This window comes from Venturia canescens, chromosome 7 (assembly GCF_019457755.1).
Source record: "Venturia canescens isolate UGA chromosome 7, ASM1945775v1, whole genome shotgun sequence".
Classification (NCBI taxonomy): Eukaryota; Metazoa; Arthropoda; class Insecta; order Hymenoptera; family Ichneumonidae; genus Venturia; species Venturia canescens.
Window position 1 is genome coordinate 14,242,433 of NC_057427.1, and position 14,259 is coordinate 14,256,691.

At 44.6% G+C, this 14,259-nt stretch overlaps 2 protein-coding genes across 5 annotated transcripts in view; one reads left to right on the forward strand and one right to left on the reverse strand.

The window, feature by feature from the left end:
* The window catches only part of Tdg (Thymine DNA glycosylase), a 44,253-nt gene that overhangs the window by 13,475 nt on the left and 16,519 nt on the right, over positions 1 to 14,259 (reverse strand). For all 4 annotated transcript variants that reach the window (XM_043423909.1, XM_043423911.1, XM_043423908.1 and 1 more), the window contains 5 exons: positions 8,848 to 8,912; positions 7,785 to 7,993; positions 6,734 to 7,032; positions 5,908 to 6,049; positions 3,011 to 3,080 (listed from right to left, as the gene is read on the reverse strand). In XM_043423909.1, coding sequence (XP_043279844.1) covers positions 3,011 to 3,080; positions 5,908 to 6,049; positions 6,734 to 7,032; positions 7,785 to 7,993; positions 8,848 to 8,912 — 785 coding nt within the window. The remainder of the gene's footprint in view (positions 1 to 3,010; positions 3,081 to 5,907; positions 6,050 to 6,733; positions 7,033 to 7,784; positions 7,994 to 8,847; positions 8,913 to 14,259) is intronic.
* Positions 1 to 14,259, forward strand: part of LOC122413504 (uncharacterized) — a 45,281-nt gene that overhangs the window by 4,657 nt on the left and 26,365 nt on the right. The window contains exon 2 of the mRNA XM_043423907.1: positions 8,986 to 9,078. Within this exon, the coding sequence (XP_043279842.1) occupies positions 9,016 to 9,078 (63 nt within the window). The 5' untranslated portion in view covers positions 8,986 to 9,015. The remainder of the gene's footprint in view (positions 1 to 8,985; positions 9,079 to 14,259) is intronic.

Genomic DNA, 14,259 nt, shown 5'->3' on the forward strand with positions numbered 1-14,259 from the left:
GACTTTGATTCCGGCGAGCGCTGAATCGCAACGGATTTCGTTGGTTTTCTTTTTTTTTTTGTGCGCTCCCAAGGATTTTAAAGTCGCGCTTCCAACTCTGCTAATGCGAGGAGCAGAGGGTTTGGAAAAAGGTGATAAGTAAAGGGTGAAAAAGGTGGTCTCGCGTGGTTTTGGGAAAGCGAGAGAGAGAGAGCCGCAGGAGCAGGTGAAACTCGCCGGTGAAACGCGACGGCCGACGGGGTCGTGTGCGAGCCGCTATCGAGCGGATAGGCACACGCAGGGTTTGCTCACCCTCCGCTCCTCCATTTTCTCTTCTCTCCCCCTCCCTCGCCGTGTGCCCCGAACCCGCATTTTACGTGTCGGAGACACGAGCCCTTCGAGGCTACGAAAGGTTGCCCGCTCCTCGCGGCTAGCGTTGTCTTTCACCCCCCCCCCCCCCCCCCCCCCCCCCTCGGCGAGGACAGTCGACCCGGAAAGGGAATCCCAGTAACGCGAAGCTCCGCGAAACTATACCTATGCTCGTGTCCAAGTTCTCGCGCGACTATGAGACCAGAAATAGTTGAGAATTATTCAATTAGAAACCTTTTCAGGCGAGATCGAGGGGAGGGGGGAAACAACCAGATAATAAAACGAGAACGAAAATATCGAAGTGAGGGAAGATGCTTAAATGTAAAATTAGCCGATAAAACGAGTGATGAAAAGCTGCAGGGAGAAAATGTCACAAAATACTCATTCGATCGAGCGATGAAACTGTTCGACTTTGCACAAAGAAAATAATGAAAGCTCATTTTAATTAGTTCGTTTGGCGATAATGACGTTTGATCGAAGGTAAAGAAAATCGTAGCTACGGGAGCACGTAGTTTTGTTATCGAGGCAGCAGGAATGTTCCACAGGTTGACAAAGTTCGCGTAGCGATGTATAGCCACGTATAATAGCCGGGCAGCTGATGAATCGCAGCGTCTATATTCATCTATCGGGAAAGCCTTGACTGCCGAAACATGTATAACGGAGACATATAGCATGCACGAATAACACGCTCTGGAAGCAAAATATCGAGCGTTTACGGGACCTCTGGTGCAATGACCCTCGCGACGCCTTTTGCGAGGCGCAATAATCGCGAGTAATTGTCAGCGGTGCGTGCCTTGTCTCAAGAAGAGATGACGCACGAGGAGAGAATAAACGAGGGCTCCAAAGTTGGTCGTTAAAAATGAGGAGTTTGCTCGTTGATTAGGAATTTTAAAAAATTTCATAACCTTTCAGAAATATTTCGTTCGAGGAATGTTCGGAATCGAGGGAAGAGAAAATAGCGGGGAAATAGGAACGAGTCGAAGCGGAGAGTCCCATAGAGACAAATACGTCCCGTGCACCCCGATCCGCTGTACATAACGCGTGTATATACACCACGTACATATACTCTATACATGTACCAGATTTAATATATGTATGTATACATAGTACGAGCAAGTAAGAGAAGAGGTACGCTCGACTGCCTCGCTCGTCCGTAATTTTCGTCTCTCTCTCTCTCTCTCTCTCTCTGCCTCCCCCGTGGCTCCGCGGTCTCTCTCACCCACCGGCGCGTTTTCTCTTTGCCCCTTGAGCCCCGCGGAAAACCATCCGGCAGTTCTACGAGGGCACATATATAGGCAGCAGCCGGTCCATCCGTGCGCGCCACCTCAGCTTCCAACATTTTTGCCTCCCCTGCTAGCCCAGTGGTACTCTTTCTCTCCTTTTCTTCCTCGCCTCTCTCCGGCTGCCCCCGCTCGTTATTTTCCTCTCTTTTTATCCGGCAAAGAGTGTACGCAGCTATATTGCTTGTGCAGGGTTTCCCCCCCCCCCCTCTCTCTCTCTCTCTCTCCTTTTTTCGTATTTTCCTCTCGCTCCCACCTGTTCCGCTCATTATAGTTTCCACCTCGTCTTTTTCCCCTCGCTGTTGCTGTGAGCTCGCAGCACATTGCCCTATCTTTTTCTCCCTCTCGCTCTCTTTCTTCTTTATTTCTCGCTCTTTCTCTCTTCGAGGCCCCTTCGTCGAGCTCACTCTCCCAACCCTTTTCCTCCCTCGGAGCTCCCTCCCCGGAGCTCTTTGAACAGTAGTGCAGACCACCTCCTCGCCACGAGCAACTCCACCACCGCCCTTTTCCACCCTTTGCCAACGCAGCATAAAAGCTCCGTTCTCCGTCCTCCTCGCGCTCTTTTACTCGCTCGCTGTACACTGTCGCCCGGACAACCCCTTTCCTACCAGCCCTCTTTTCCCTTCGGTGCCTCCCGCATCCCTCCTGCGCCCGCCGCCGCCCGCTTTACATCCAGTGGAACACTATACCCACAAAACCCCCGGGAAAACCCTGGAAAATCGAGCCCTCCCGCTCTCTCTCTCTCTCTCTCTCTCTCTCTCTCTCTCTCTCTGCGCCCTAACACGCGAAAAAGAGCGAGAGGCTCGGGGAATTACGAGGACGGGAGAAAATCGCAAATGCACGTGTGCGCGCGCTAAACTCACGCACGCGTGTGTGCTACCGCCTAATGAAAAATTCTATAGATATAGACGGAGAAGTAATGGCTGCCCTAGGTATTCTTTAGTAGGTTTTACGTACACGACCGAACGAGCCAGGGAACAAAACCGTTCTGCGTAAGGAGCTCCAGCCACCCTGCTCGCTTTATCGCTCTCTTTACCGACTCGGAGACTCTCAGAAACGTTTTTCTCCCCTTCCCGTCCCTTTTTCCTCGCTTATTTTTCTTTCGCCCGTGAAAAAAATGGGGAAATTCTTGCCCCGCGTTCCGAGCGGGCCGCGACTCTAACCCACTTTTTCTGCGTTGTTGTCGGCGCTAGTTATCTCGGGAGGAGCGTCCTCTCCGACCCGTGTCGGTTCTCGGTCCAACTGTTTGGCGGTTCGCGATGTGAATTTCGTTCAGAAATCACCGATTCGGATCTCGATTTATTGCTATCGACACTCGAAATGCATGTCAGGATAATAAATTTCGTTTCTTTTCACATTTCACTGGTGCAAAAAGTACTTACAGAAATGGTTGCCGGGTCCTGCGTAGTGATGGCCTTTGTACGCCGCGAATAATCCAGGGTTGATGCCGATCTGGGGAAAGAAACGTAAGAAACATTGATTATCTCATCCAGCCGAAAGAAACCGAAACGTTTCTCCTCCGTCATCTCAGCGTTCGGGTACCCACTCTGCCGATTAGTTTCTTCGCGCAAGCCCGATAAAAAGTTTAACGCAAACAAAAACAAGGACCGGAATCAGCCAGAATTCCCCATTCATGGGTTTCGACCCGTGCACGTGTGTGTCGCGGAAACAAAAACTAAAACAAGAGCAAAAAAAAAAAGAACGAAAACGCTACGAGCCGAACAAAAAAAGTTTCGAGCCAAGTACCCAGCAGTTCGATTAATCGAATTCCCGTATTACTACGTCTCTGTACTATAAAACCGGACGGCTGGGGATAGAGATTCAAGGTGAAAGTCCCCTCCCCCCGTCTTCTCGTCTTCGTGAGCTTTGAAGTTTGTGCATTCGGTTATCGGAAGAGTTTCACTAGACCGAAGAGCGAGCGAGATAGAGAAAATGCCAAGAATGCTTCCTCCCTCTCGCTCCTTCTTTTTCCCACTACACAAGGCAACTCCGAGTTTCGAAGTTTCCTGCTAAGGGAAGAGAAGCTTTAAGCACAGTTTCCTCTCCGTTTCGCTTTTCCCTGCACACCCACCGTCTCTTTCCAACTTTGATATTATTACTGTTATTATAACGAGTCCGGGAGAGGGCGCGAGCGAGCGTTTTCGCCAAGTTTATCCGCATCCGGTAGCGCCAAAGTCTCCGGGACGATTATGCAACCTCTGCGTGTCTATCCTCAACACAAAAGACAGAGAGAGAGAGCGCGAGAGAGAGAGAGAGAGAGAGTCGAGTCACAACGACTTTAGAACACTATCCTCGTGTGCTAAGTCGTCGCTCTGCTTGTTTTCCTCGTATTCGTGTATCAAGCTTACGCGTTGCACTCTCTACCCCCCCCCCCCTCTCTCTCTCCTCCTCCTCCTCCTCCTCCTCCTCCTCCTCCTCCCACCATAACGGTAGTAGAACATTATACCTGTTGCGCAACTAAGGCGAAACGTGTTATCGGTGTGGGTTCCCTCTTTTCTTCGAGATTAGGTAACTAACCATGCCAGAGTCCAAGGATAACGAAACGCGGGCGCAACTTACCGATTTTACTACGGCATAAGAGTTCCGATGCTTCTGTATTATGTGCGTGACAATTATCGGATTGGTGGTAAACCAATGACACTTTTATTAGGTCGTCGTACTTTTTTACTTCTGAATAATAAGAAACGAGAAAGTTGTTATTCGATCGGGTTGTTCCATTTTGAGTTAGCTCTGCATGAATTTTTGTAACGATTCGATCTTGCAAATCGATCACGATCCTTGAATCATCTTTAATAATGTGGAAAACAGTGGAATGAAAATCATTTTACGGTTGTAGAAGGCGGTTTCAATGATGGAGATAAATTCCTACGACTGTGACTGTGTTTAAGCGAAAATCGTTGAAATCGTTACTCAAAAATAATGATCGTCGGTGATAGTCAAAGGTGTCCGCGTGCCCTGGGACTTTCAGGACCAAAGGATCGGATATAAAATGGCAGGAAAGCGAATAAATGTGTTGGGAGTTTGATTAAAAAATCTAATTGAGAATATTCGAAGGAGGGTGATTAAAAATTTGAGAACTGTATAAATCTCGAGAATGGAAAATTTCAAATTTTAGTGAGAATCCATGTCCGAAGTTCGAGGCATTTGTTATTGAGAAAGAACGAAAAGAAACTGGGAACTGTCGTATAGAAATTGGTACCTAAATTTTCTTTTTTCGCAGCTTATTCGTTGTATTATAATTTCCAAATTAATAAACTTCCGTGAAACTCGTTTATGCTCGATTTAAATACGATACGCGACAAATTGGTGTAATTTTTCAAATGTGTGTCACGGCACATAGAAATGGAGATATTGCTGCATAAAATAACGTGTGCCGATAGCCATTCGATATTTAAAAAATATTATAAACTGTATGGTTGGACGTTTGTGAGACGGATCGAAATGAATTCGCGCGTTAAACCGATGTTCACACGCTTCGCTTTGCCACACTCGTTTCCCATGCAGAATGTTCATTTTCACATCGGTCACTGAATTCGTTGAATTCGTTTAGCTGATAAATATTCGGTGAAAAAAATTTGAAATTTCGTCTCAATGATAAACTAAGAGGAATTAATCATTTCGAAGCTTTAAATTTAATGTCGAGAATGCAAATAAGTGGACGATATCGAGTCGAATATAATGAAAAAAAAAAAAAAAAAAAACAACTCATAAATTATTAATTCCGGTTATGAAATCGTTGCGAAATAAAAATCATATTTCTAACGTTTATTCATTTTTTTTCGAAACGCATACTCGTTGTAGCAATTATACAAGAGGCAGTTGAGGCTGATTCAGTGAAACAACAATAAATAGCTCGAGCGAAAGCGGTTCTTCTATATTTATATATGGATATGCATATTTGGCTGCTCGGTGTACATTTCCATCGACGCGGATGTATATCTGTGATTTTGAACGTGCAACTGTGCGTGTTAAATGGTCGTAGCGTGAAACTTGGGGTTGGATGGTGTAGAAGAGAAGGGGTTTAACGACGATTTGACCGCGATTACAACGCGTCGACGAAATAACCGAATTTCCTCGGCTCGTCGCGTTTCGAGCAATGAACCGGGGCTCGTAGTTACGAATCGCGGTATATCCAGCAGAGGGACAAAGCGAGAGAGAGAGAAAAGGTAAAGAGCGAAATGAAGGAGTTTCGAGCAAGAAAAAAATGAGAAGACGAAAGAAAAAAGTGAAAATGAAGGAGAAAATAGAGGAGCAAAAACAAAGGGACGGAAGCACTCACAATAATAATGTCAAGATTGCTGGTAAGGTGATCGGGAAGAACTCTCTTGCTGACTTCCTCCTCCGGCATACCGTCGAATCTATCGTGCTTCTTCCTCTCCTTGTACGTTTTTGCTCGTTTTTTCGCCTCGGCAAGTTCGGCTCTGAAAACGACCAATAAGCGAGCTTGAAAAATTGTTTCGAATTCTAGAAGATTTTCGATCTTTGTTCCTACTACTGCTGTGAGAAGGGATGAATTCCAGCTTTTTTTTCCAAAATTCCGCGATCAATTAATCATTTTTAAAAAATCATTTTAAAAGTAGTAAATTAAAATACATTTTTAAATACAAGATTGTAAAACCGTATCGTCATTCGATTCTTTCCCCATTTTTCTTTTACAATTTCGAAGCATTTTGACGGACTTTAGAAATCCCTTTACTCCAAGAGTCCCATATCGTAGAGGATTCTACCCAAACAATTATCTCGAACACCGGAAACAAGAATTAAAAACGTGTTTTTTTTTTTTTTTTGATAAGGGAAAAAAAAGTCTGAATTATCATTAGTTCGAATAAGGATGAATCGAATGTTCATCACAGTAACGATTTTTCCGAAACTCTTTCGCGAAAGTGGACATTTCGAGACGTCATAGACGATAAAAACTGAGACGCGAATATGGATAAACACGATTTTGACAGAATTGGAGAATCATGTTGGCTTCGGCCCGACTGAAACGAAATTAACAAGTTTCTCGATCATTCTTTGTCCAGTAAACGTCGAATGTGACGGACTCAATTGCAATTTGGCAATAAAAAAAAAAAAAAATTAAAAATTTAAAAAAAAAAACTTACTCTTCCGGCGTGAGTATCATTTCGGATTTTTTCTTGCGACCTCGTTTTTTCGGCTGATGTGGCAGTTGGAGTGGATTGATGCCATTCATCGCGGCGAGATTGAGATGATGCTGAGTCGCCATTGGGCCTGGCGAGGGTGAAGTTGGTGTAACGATTCCCGATTGGGCTCCACCGGGACACGTCATGTTTTCGTGATTATTGTCACCCGGACTGCTCGCCGTTCTCATACCCCCGCTCATCGACATTTCCTCGTCGACGAAAGAGTACGGATCCACGGGAGTTTCGCATTTTATCGAAACCTGAAAAAAAAAATGTGATTTTGTTATCAAAGCAAAATGCGAATCGTTCCAAGTTTCGCTTTTTCGTACTTTTGTACCCGGCGTTAAAAGAACTGCGCGAACCCTCGCAAGTATTCGTTGTGACAAAATGTTTCACAAATTCGAAGCGACTCACTCCACCTTCACCAAAAATATTGATTTACGTTGATTTGCCTTAAGATGATGGATCAGTCGGTAATGAAACCTCGAATTTTTTAAATTGAAACTCTTCGACATCGTTCGTCCGATTAAAATAATAAAAAATGTCATCGTACGCAGCACGATCGCAAAAATTCGATGACATTTTTATTTTCTCGATCAGACCAGACGAACGACGTGGAAAAATTTTCTTTTCAAAATTTTCAGCTATCTCTCTCGCACTCACGGTTGTGATTACCGACTGATCCATCATCTTAAGATGATTTAAGAAAATTTTGAAAAGGAAATTTTTCCACGTCGTTCGTCTGGTCTGATCGAGAAAATAAAAATGTCATCGAATTTTTGCGATCGTGCTGCGTACGATGACATTTTTATTATTTTAATCGGACGAACGATGTCGAAGAGTTTCAATTTTAAAAAATCGAGTTTTCGTTACCGACTGATCCATCATCTTAAGAGTAGCGCGAACAATTTTCCGATCATTTTTTCATAAATATAGCAATAAAACATTTTCCTCGTCGTTTCATTGCTTCGATAATTCTCGCTGTAGAAAAATAATGAAAAAAGTTGCTCACCTGCCCGAGGGTCGCGGCGTTCGAGCCGGGCAGTTGGGGCTGATGGGACGTCGCCGAAATCGGCGTTAGAGGCGTGTGTGGTGTATGAGGCGTGTGCGGCGTTAACGGCGTATGATATTGCTGACTACTGTCACCACCGTTGCTCCGCATTTCCGGATCTGGACTCGTCTCATAACCGTCGTCCCTCGCTTCCTGTTTCACCATCACTCCTAATTTTCAGCGAAACAAAATCGAAATTCACGGTTTACGGATCGCGACTATTCGTTGCGGATAAAAATGTGGAAATTTTTTGTTTTAGGCCATTTTTTTTTTTCTAATTTAAGGCCTTTTATACGACACTTGGAGCACGCGGAAATACGTGATTTTCTTGATTTTTTTTTTTTCGACAAGAAAATAAATGTTTGTTGAAAAAATGTTACGGAGACATTCATTAGTACACATGTTCATGTACTTGCACAATTTTTTTCATCAAAAAATTTCCCAAAATGGCGCAGCTCCAGCTGCATTCCAGTAGCACCTTTTTTGAGCATCAGTCGCGGTGGAGGAGGTGATGAATAAAAAACTATTAATCCGAACCGTACAAAATTAGTACTACTTATTTATTATAAAAATAGCTTGGACCTGGACGAAGGATTTGTAAAAATGATGATGTTTAAAAAAATGGCCACAGTTTTAACAGAAAGTTCATTTTTTCAGATAAATTTTCAGTTTTTTCTTACAATTCTTTTTCTTCCCCAACAAAATACGAAATCCTTCGTCCAGGCTCTAGCTTTAATTGTAATAAATAAGTGGTATAAATTTGGTACGGATAGGATTAATAGTTTTTTTAGTAATCGTGTCCTCCGCAAAGGTATTTTTCAAAAAAGACGATTCTGAGATAACGCTCCGATCTTTATGAAATTGCGTGAGATTATTTTTCGGACATCGTACTTGAATATCTAATGAAAAAAAAATCGGTTTTTCCGCCCATCAAAAAGAGGGAGGTCCGAAGGTCTGTGAAGAAACATCCGAAACTGTCCTTTTCATTACCACTTTATATAATTTATTGATCATCTGGACTGACCTTGTGACGAGCAACTCATCGACGATCCATTGTGTACACCATTGTGAACCGGGGACGGGTAAGACCTGGAAGCAGCAGAAAAAAAACCGAGTGAGACGTTAATTCGAGGCATTCCGTCGTAAATTTTGTTTGTCGTAGAGATCGAGAGGGACTCGCAATTGCAGAACAATGTTGGGACTGGAAACCTACGGGGACGGAAGTACCGCGGACGAGCTGCTAGAGTCCGGCCAGGTAAGCGGAAAAACCAAAAATCATTCCACGATTACGTAAAACGGAAGACATCGAAAACAACCAAATGGATTTATTGTCCGAGTGGAAGATGGACGTGTCGAAAGCATTTGATGCGATTTATTGGGATCCAACATGAAGAGAGACGACGCTGAAGTTTGCAACGTTGCAGTCCAACGAAATGGAGGAAAAAAACATTTTTAATTCACTAATTTTTTATTTCACTTGGCATCGGTGCAGGTTAAAAAACTACGAATTGCGAGACAATTACTGGAATTATTGGAGGCTTTTTTTACGTCGTTTCGTTGGACTCGAACGTTGCAAACTTCAGCATCGTCATCTGGTGGCCGAGGGTGGAAACAGAAAAAGGAGGCATGAGGAACTGTAAAAATTCACCCGGCAAGTTAATCTTCGCACGCGCACCACCGGGGAAAAAAAATTTCCCACGTATATATATAAGAGGTTTATAAACACGTTACTGATTTCGTCACTTGATTCATTTTCATAGTTTAAATCGCATTTAATTATGTAATGAGCTGCTAACACCCGTTCGCCTTTAACAACATTACGTTGGGCAGGATTAGTACCTGCCCAAACACAAATATTTTCTAAGCTTAGGAACATTCAAACAGAAAATTAATGTGACACGTGAAAGATGTTCATGTGTCACTGGCACTTTTCTGCGCCATTTTGAATAGGCCCCGCCCGCCTGCATGTGGTTGTTGTTGGAGATGCCAGTAAAAGACGACGGTGAAGTTTCCAACGTTGGAGTCCAACGAAATGAAGGAAAAAAACATTTGTAATTCACCTGTTTTGTTATTTTACGAATTATCGGTGCAGGTTGAAAAAACTACGGATTGCAAATTCGTCAGGAAACGAAATTGGAGAATTACTGAAATTTTATTGGAGAGTTTTTTTTCATCATTTCGTTGGACTCCAACGTTGCGAGGTTGAGCGTCATCAGAAAAGTGGTCAAATTCCCAACGGGATAGCAATTTTCACAAACGTTTTATTCTGCCGGACTCGAGAGATTCTTTCGAATGCACCAGCATACAATTTAGAGGGCAAATTTCCATTGGTCCCATGTTGGCCCGAAGGACGAAAGCTGTAATACGGTCGTCGAGTGAGCATATATAGAGACCGCGAATTCGTACAGTGGTCTATAACCACGCTGCCGTTATAGCGGAGTATATGCCTCTTGTGAGCGGTGCGTGTATACAAGCTACAACTAGAGGGCATACGAGCGATTGCACGAGATTGATTTACGCACGATCGAGCCTTAAAAGCTTCGAAATTCGAGACGGCCGATCGAGTTATTCGATAGCGGAGAGAGACTTGGTTTCGCGCGCCCGCGCGCGCGCGCGTGTGTGTGTGTGTGTGTGTGCGTACGAGCGGCTAGTTGGTCTCGCCTCGCGTATATGCAACGAACGCAGGCTTCCGCACGCGGGTGTACGCGTCCGGAGCGCACGCTTATCTTTTTTGCTGTGCATCATCCCCCAACGGGAATGAGAGCATTGGACTTTATCGCGGAACAAACAAACAAACGTGGCTGTGGAGTAAGCAACTTTGGGCGCAGCGTTCGACGTCCTCGGGGCTGTGGCTCGCTCGGGGTGTCTCTTCGTCGCGATTGCTAGTGGAATAGCTGAAAATTTCCAAAGTGGAATTGTTCGGTATGGTTTTACCGATTGCGGGAAGGCCCGGTCGGCGCCATTCACTTTTTTGTGCTCGATCGAACCGGCCGGAGGAGAATTGAAATTTCGAAAATTCGATGCGAGCTTTTTGCTCTGCAAGTTCGCAGGGCCGGAGTCCAACGAAATTATGTTAAAGAAACCCTTCAATAATTCCAGCAGTTCTAGAACTTCGTTTCCTCACGAATTCGCAATTTGTAGTTTTCCACCCTGCAACCGATGCCTCGCGAAATAATAAATTGCTCGCATAATTGCAAATGCTTTTTTCCTCCATTTCGTTGGACCCGAGCGTTGCCTCAGCGCGACGGTTCGGTCGCTGATTCGTGCTCTTGGAACCAAGTTCAGGGGATGAGCTCGGATATCCGGGTAGTTTTTACGGATCGAAGCAATTTTCGAGGGATCTTTTCATCCCCGAGGAGGAGAGTGTCGTCGCTCGAGGGTGGAGAGCAGTCTGAAACAACGGTGAAGGACGTTGAAGTAACTTTAAATATCCACCGCTATCGACACGGAGTTAATCGTGTTAACCGGTGGATGTAGGCACAGTGGCGAGAGTCCATTTCTCCGCCATCACTTTCGGAGGTAAAGAGCGACGATTTAAGATAGCTCGAAAAGGTCAGAACAGCACTGGACTGCGCTCCGAAAAAAAAAAAAAAAAAAAAAAAAAAAACTCGTCGTGAAAAGAAGAGCGGTGAAATCGTCCAACGGTTGAACGAAACGCGGCAAGATTTACTCCGCGGTATTAATCCGGAGCTCCGGATCTTTTGGGCGAAAAGTGTAAAAGAAGAATTTATTCACAGCGTCGCTTTCGGCCAGCGTAGGTAACCTGCTCCATGCTCCTAGTCCCGAATACTAATGCCATAATCTACTGGCTCCTCCCTCGTCATATGCACGTACATGTAAAAGTGGCATAGGTACGCGGTAGAACTTTATTTGAGTCCTCGCGCGAAGAGTAAAAAGGAAGTGAGCTCTCGTGGACAATGGCGCAGGAAAAGGAATCCAACTAATTCGAAAATACCTAACCGGGGATGATTTTCCAGGGGCCAGAAGCTCCACTATAATTGGTCCTCCTCCTCCTCCTCCTCCTCCTCCTCCCCAACACTTTTACGCGAAAGCTCTTTTCTCTGTATTCCTTGCCAGTTACCTATGCGTGTACATAATACATGCATGTACAGGTATGTACTACACGTCACATGTATAAACCGCGATATAGTTTGAGCGCGCGTCGTTTCTCTCCCATGTACAAGGGAGCTTATGTACTGGCATATTCCATGTACTCGGAGCAGCGTCCTTATATAATACATTATGTACAAAGAGGCGAGATGCGGGTTTGCATTTGCGATCCTCCCGTATATGTATATATATCGACGTGTTCATACGCCGCGGCCTGTATCTGTGTGTGTATTCGTGTGGGAGTGTACGCGGACTCGACTCGTAAGCGAGCACGGCTCTTGTGTGCGTGTGTGTGTGTGTCTGTGTGCGTGTGTGTGTGTGTGTGCAACCTACGAGGAAAATACACATGGTATCCGGAGAGACAGAAAGAAAGTGGTGTGTGGAAGATGCTTGGTACATAGAGGTACTTGCTGGAAACGAGGAGGGCGTGGGGGACGAGGGACGGAAGAGGAAGAAAAGGGGGAAGGGAAGGAGCGCTGAGAAAGCGCGGGGGCGGCTCTCTCTCTCTCTCTCTCTCTCTCTCTCTCTCTCTCCCGAGTAGCGAGAGATCGGAGCAACTTCACCGCAATCTAGTCGGAACAAAAGTTCACCTTTTCCTCTGCCGCCTCTTCGCATCTTCGTACCGGTTGTTTTTTTTTTTTTTTCCCCCATTTTCTTTTCTTAAATTATGCTAAAACTTTCCAGTATTTTTGGCGCATGTCTTTTTTCGAGACGCGGTTTTACCGCTACGCAACAGTCTCGTTCGCGCGCGCAACGAGGCTCCCTTGGAATTTATAGTCAGCTCCGCCGCCGTTTTCGGTCTTGGCTCTTCGTCTTTTTTTTTATACGCGCTCCTCGATACTCTTTGAACGATGAGCAAAAGATAGGGCGGAGGAAAAAGCAAAACGAAGGAAAAAGAACGGCGAGGGAACCGGGGAGGAAAAGATCGGGTGCATCTAGTTTTCGACGAACGAGACTTCGAGCCACCCCTAAGCCACTGTAGCCCTGGCGCTCTCCTAGCTCGTTCGTTGCTATGGGAAACCTCCAGAAAACTCAACGCACACACCAACCCCGGCACACCGTCAATGCACACGTACGTCCATGTGGATGTATGATTATGGCCGTATATATATATATATGTATAATCCATGCTGAACATACAGAACGAGGAGGAAAGAGAGGGAGAATGAGGAGAGCGAACGTATATAAGCTCAGAGGGGCTAACACACGAATAGGAGGGAATATACACAGACGTTGGGGCCAACCAACGGAGCAAGGCAAAGAGAGAGAATAATATGTATATATGTATGGTAGATAGGATAGAGAATGAGAGATAGTGCGAGAAAGAGGGGACGAAGAGAGAGAGAGAGAGAGAGAGAGAGAGAGGAAGAGTAAACCCACGCACGTAACCGCACGCACACTGTTCTTCCATGAAAATGTCGATAACGAAAAACCCTGCGGGACTAGGAATAGCCCAGCGAGCGAGAGCACCCAGCAAACCTTACACCACTATTATTTTATACACTTGTGTTATTATACGTATGTATATTCCAGGATCAAAAATTTTCATTTTTCCTTCTTGAGCTTTTTCTCTGTACGTACGTTTGTTTTTTTTTCTCCCTCTTTTTTCTTTTTTTTTTTTTTTCCCATTGTTTCATAACCTGTTTTCCACACATTTTTCTCGTGTAAGCTTCACCCTCTGGTTTTTCATTTTTCTCTGGCTTTCAAGTCTTTTTTTCATTTGTTTTTGTTTTCGTCTTCTTTTTTCATCAGCTGAGATTGATCGACGAGAAATTACGCTCGGGCTAAAAATCACAAAATGGCCGCCCACATCACCAGCTCAGGTCCCTTTCCCCACCCCAAGGCTTTTCGTAATTCTTTATTCGAATAGCAGCTCCGAGCATTTTTTTTTTTTTTTTTCGTTTCTGCCATAGAATTCACAGGAATTTACTCACTTTTTAGTGATAAAGTAGCAAAATATCGCTCTCCGCTTTCGTGTCGGTGTCGTCGAAAAGTTGAGCAAAAATGCATTCTCTCTTGTTCACACGGAGAATTCATGGTTGAAACGCTTCTGCGAATTTGTCGTTACTCCGGAACGAAAAAAATGACTTATTTTTCTCTTTTCGAATTAACATGAGTGAAAGGATTGAAAATTATTTTCACGTGTAACGCCACTCGAAAGAGGAAAAACTGTGGCGAATCCCTGGGAAAATGCGAATTGTTTACATCTTTAAAATATCGAAAAAAAAGTCTGTGTTATTGTTCGGAGTGCTGCTACGCCGTACCCAAAAAAAATGTCCTTCGCCCGTGGGAAAAAAGTAACGTCCGGGCAGATGAAATTGCGTAA